The sequence below is a fragment of the Eucalyptus grandis genome, chromosome 2, assembly GCF_016545825.1.
Source record: "Eucalyptus grandis isolate ANBG69807.140 chromosome 2, ASM1654582v1, whole genome shotgun sequence".
Classification (NCBI taxonomy): Eukaryota; Viridiplantae; Streptophyta; class Magnoliopsida; order Myrtales; family Myrtaceae; genus Eucalyptus; species Eucalyptus grandis.
Genome location: NC_052613.1, coordinates 31,086,742 through 31,091,484, shown reverse-complemented (window position 1 = coordinate 31,091,484; position 4,743 = coordinate 31,086,742). Strand labels below are relative to the sequence as shown.

At 37.3% G+C, this 4,743-nt stretch overlaps 1 protein-coding gene across 1 annotated transcript; it reads right to left on the bottom strand.

Moving 5' to 3' along the window:
- Window positions 1-2,095: 2,095 nt before the first annotated feature.
- LOC104435139 (cytochrome P450 CYP749A22-like) lies at window positions 2,096-3,696 on the bottom strand. The gene is made up of 2 exons (XM_039306980.1): window positions 3,542-3,696; window positions 2,096-2,435 (listed from the first exon to the last, which is right to left on the bottom strand). The coding sequence occupies exons 1-2, from the start codon at window positions 3,694-3,696 to the stop codon at window positions 2,096-2,098; spliced, it is 495 nt and encodes a 164-aa protein (XP_039162914.1).
- Window positions 3,697-4,743: the final 1,047 nt, after the last annotated feature.

The window sequence follows — 4,743 nt, the reverse complement described above, 5'->3', positions numbered from 1 at the left end:
CGCTTGCCCGCATGCAAGTATTATAGGTCTATCTCACAATCATTTGTACAAATTAGAAGAAGCTCACACTTATAGAATGACATATTTCCTTCCAAATTTTCTAGGGTTAATACTTGGAAAACCTTAGACTGGTACACATGTGATAAATTTATCATAAACTAATTTTTCTACCACAAAAAAATATCAAAACGGTACACTTGTGACAAATTTACTCAAAACTAATTTGTTCAACCATTACAAACCCCAAACTTGTACATTTATAATAAATATACCTTCTATTAAATTAAATTAATAACACAAAAAAAAAACCATAAAAATAGTAGAGCTGTGACAAATAAATAGTAAAATCTCAAACTAGTATACTAGTGTACTATCATATATCATTTAAGTGAGTAAATTTATCACAAGTATATCAATTTGGGATAAATTTGTCAAAAGTATACAAATTTGATATTTTTTATGATCACAAAATTAATTTAAAGTAAATTTATCACATATATATTGGTTTGCAATTTTTTAAGGTATTAACTCAATTTTCTACGTATAACAAGGAAAAAAGTACCTTCTGTTTGTTTTCCAAACAAATAACTAACAATGCCAACACCAACATCAGCTCAGTGGTGGGACACTTCGCTGCGGACGAAGAGGCACAGCCAGAAGAAGTGGTTCTCAACCAAGCGCTCTCTCTCTCTCTCTCTCCCCCTCCCTCCCTCTCTTCAATTCTCAAGTGTTTTCCCTCGTCTTTTTTTAGCTTATTGTCTCTCCCCCTTTTTCCTTTATGGCCGTCAATCTCCCACGTATATTTTCCTAAAATCTTCCCAAAATCAACCAATTAATGTAATCTTTTCAAGTGAGGCACCAACGTGCAAAAATTTCAGTCCCAATAACAAATGGGCTTGGCTGAATTATTTTAGTTCACGGACTCAATCCACAACTAAACATGTGAATTGAGTCCATCCAAGGCCGGTAAAATGCAACTTCAACTATTAATGCAATTACTTCTAATATCTATATGAAATTTTAACTTAATATTTTTACTGGGATTGGATGCATCCCTAATTTTCTATACAATGAATTACTAAATGAGATGTCAAAATTTAAATATCAACACTATGGAATTACTCGATAGATAAGTCTTCTGATCTACCGGATCGGAGGTTGGCAAGTGAAGAGCATATTCAGAACCAAATCATCATATCAAGCTGCTTACAAAACTTAGGGATGTAGGCATTCCATTGAAATCAATCATCTAAAAGAGGCAACAAGAGAGATTTAGTTACCAAACATTTGAGTCCGCTTGTGAACGTGAGGCTCCACAATGAGCAAAATATCATGAGAAACATCCACCGTGGGCTTGTTCGTCTACCTCGCCTCTTCGTCTCTCAACTCGAATATTTCTCTCGTGCAGCCAAGGAAGAATCCGCAAGGGAGGGCCTCTCACTCCTTGCGAAGCCATTGGACGTCGTACCTGAATCGGGTTCCACCAGAACTTCTGCAGGACCTTCTCGAGAACTGAAAACAGAATGATGCTCAACAAGAAAACCCCACCATTTACCAAAAGATTCATGGCCTCGATCCTCAAAATACAATAAAACAGAAAGGAAATGAAAACGACTTCTTTTTCAAACGACTTCTTTTTGAGTGGACATGAAAATGAAAATCAAGTTAAACATGGAGTTCAATTTGTAGGAACTTCATAGTAGAATATGATGGTGTCTTTCGAAAGCCAAAGGGAAAGAAAAAGAAAAAGAAAAAGAAAAAAAACCTAAAGCCTTATTTTACTGCAAGTAACCTCATCATCTCCCTAATTGACAAATACCGTCTTTTCTTCCCACTAAAGTGCTTGAGTATTTGCATGGTATTTCCCGTCCTTGGCTGATTAGCCATGTGAGATTTTGTGGGATCACTATAAATTATTCTAAAAGTTTAAGTCATTAGACAAAGGCATGGTTTAATATTTAATTATTCCAACAAGGCTCAATAAGCACAAAAACAACCACTTGGTGTTGAGTCAGTCTCAAAAGGACTATGTTGGTACAAAGACGACCATTTACATACAGTTTTGAGTTTCATGATTCATTCATAATTGGGATCTTCATTGCCAACTACATCGGCCCCTCTTTCTTGCCTCTTCTTGCCAATCTTTGTGAATTGCAAGGAAGAAGAGTGTCCAAGGGAGGATGGAATTCGTCGTTTCTTGTCCCGCGATACAGAACGTCTTGCACTTGTCCACAAGATCACCAATTGTGATTCGCTTGCTCTCGTCTGGATCGCGATAGGCCTTTAGAACGGACCCTAAGAAGTCATACGCGTGGTCATCCATTTCTCCCGTGTTCAACTTCTTTTCTCGCTTCTCGATTATCCCTAACACCGCATTGCATATCGCATTCTCCAGTCCCTTGGACTCGATTTCATCGGTCGTTTTCCATATCTTACTATAGAAAGAAAAACATGAATTGACTTTTAAACCAAGCCAAAATTACTATTACCACTGAAACTCTATTCACTTGGAAAAATAGATTTAGTGAAATAATAAGACCCTAGTGTTCACAAGGAAAAAAAACAAGTACCTAATTTCAGGAAGTCTTGTTGGAGAAATCTTTCCAGAATATTTTGAAGCTGACAAAACATTTCTATCAGTCTAGTCTTGATATTATTGGTTTAAAGTCTCAAGATTTTGTAATCTCAAGACTCAAGACTCAAGACTCAAGACTCAAGATTAATCTCACTGACAGTCTTTCTAATCCAGTGGCGTAGGATATCCGAAGCCGAAGTATATGGTTGGGGATTTGATCCAATCCTCTAGAATAGATCCCTTGGTTGGATAATCATTTCGGATTCTTTTGATTCTTATCTAAGATCAATTGAAGATCTGATGGTCGACGAAACATTCTTGGAATGTTCTATTCTTGGAAACCAAAATCCTGATTGTATGGGCGAACATGATTGATGGGCTATCATAAGATTCCTTAAATAGCTTGGATGATCTTCTTAATTGATTCCGTCCAACGGGTAGATTGGAGGAATTCCTTTGGTAAGTGCCAACGGCTATGATGGCATAAAGGAGTATAAAAGGAAGACGTTCTAGTTGTTCTATGTGTGTGATCGATAGATAAATTCCAGAGTCTGAAGAACCTTGATTGTTAGTCGATACAGTTCGAGCAAAATTGTATACACAGAGAGTGTTTGTACTTGGTGATACCTTGAGCGAGTGTAGTAGATCATCTACATCGAGAAATCAAGGAAGATCAACACTGTAACATCTCTTTGTTCATAGTGGAATCCAGCCAATCGGCTGTCAGTGCAGAAGAGTGGACGTAGGCTTGAATCAAGCTGAACCACTATAAACCTCGTGTTTAATTCTCTCTTTCCTTTACTTAGTCTTACGATTGATTTTTAATCCTTCATCTGTTTAAGTATTGCGCAAACTGCAAGAAAATATTCATAATACCTATTCACCCCCCTCTAGGTACTCGTACTAGCATTTTCAAGTCTTAATCTCAAAAGATTTCGCGATGCTATAATAGTCAACTCGCCCAACATTTGGAAAATATCTCTTCCTTCAATGTAGCTGCTTCCAAATGCTGTCCTGGAAATCACTTTCGACATGATCGCCGTAAACTCTTCGAACGACTCAACCTCTTCGGCTTCTAAATTCTGCCATCTCTTGAGCAGCATGTGAACACTATCCACCATTGCTGGAATCATTACGTGCATATTTACAATTTATGGTACAATCAGCAACAGTTCTCATGCATGTTCTAAGCCCAAGCCCTTGCATGGCTTAGAACGTACATACTCAATTATTGTTATGCATATAGAACATGACGGTATATGGATAAAATCATGTGTTAACACAAGTTAACAAGTTTTCCTGTTATGTCTATCATTTGACACATTACAAAATCACAATATTTCTAACACAAATTGACGGGAATCTAGAAGTCGTATCAGACAATTGATTTCTAAGGAGCACGGTAAAAGTTTACCTTCAAGCTTTCGCCATGGAAGGCGAGATGTGCCAATTTATGTTGTTGATGCGGGAGCATCCAACGTAGCTCCATTGACCAACTCATAACAATCGATGCTTATCCAAGCCAATAAAGAAGTTGGGCATTATGTGTTTCGATGGATCATTTTGAATGAATAATGTTAATTACTTATCGGTACTTTGTGGTATATCGATAACTATCAATTGGAGGTCATTTTAGATGTTTTGTATGACCTATTGATGAAGTTTCAGGAGGATTATTTTCTGGTCAAGGGAGGAGCTCGAATTTTGGAAGGCTAAAGGTTCACAAATGCGGTTCAAGAATATGGAAAGCCAAAGGTTTAAGAACATGGAAAGCTAACGGTTCGAGAATGCGGAAGGCCGAAGATTAAAGGCATTTAGTTTCCGTGTTAATAAAGGCTTTTTATTAAGTTCCTAGGTGTTTTTATTTTATATAGCTGAAGAGTCGAACGTTTAAGTTCCTAGGTCATTAAATTTTATTTTTAATATTTCCTAATGCTGAAATCCTCCTATAAATAGAGGAAACTATCCAATGTAGGGGAGATATGAATTTGATGAATGAGAATGGTGAGATTTCCTCAACTTGAGTGAACTCCTTTGGAGAGTGGATAACTCCTTTTGGTTTCTTTATCCTTGGAGCGTAGATCACTCCTTGGTGGTGAGCCAAGAAGCCCTTTATCCTTGGCTGGTGGAATCTTTAGGCCTTGGTGGTGAGCTTCTCCTATCCTGAA

Excerpts from the sequence above, each read along its gene's own strand:
- LOC104435139 (XM_039306980.1), bottom strand. The coding sequence starts at position 3,696 with ATGGTGGATAGTGTTCACATGCTGCTCAAGAGATGGCAGAATTTAGAA. Across the intron at positions 2,436-3,541 it reads GGAAGAGATATTTTCCAAAT|TAAGATATGGAAAACGACCG; the intron begins GTTGGGCGAGTT and ends TTCTTTCTATAG.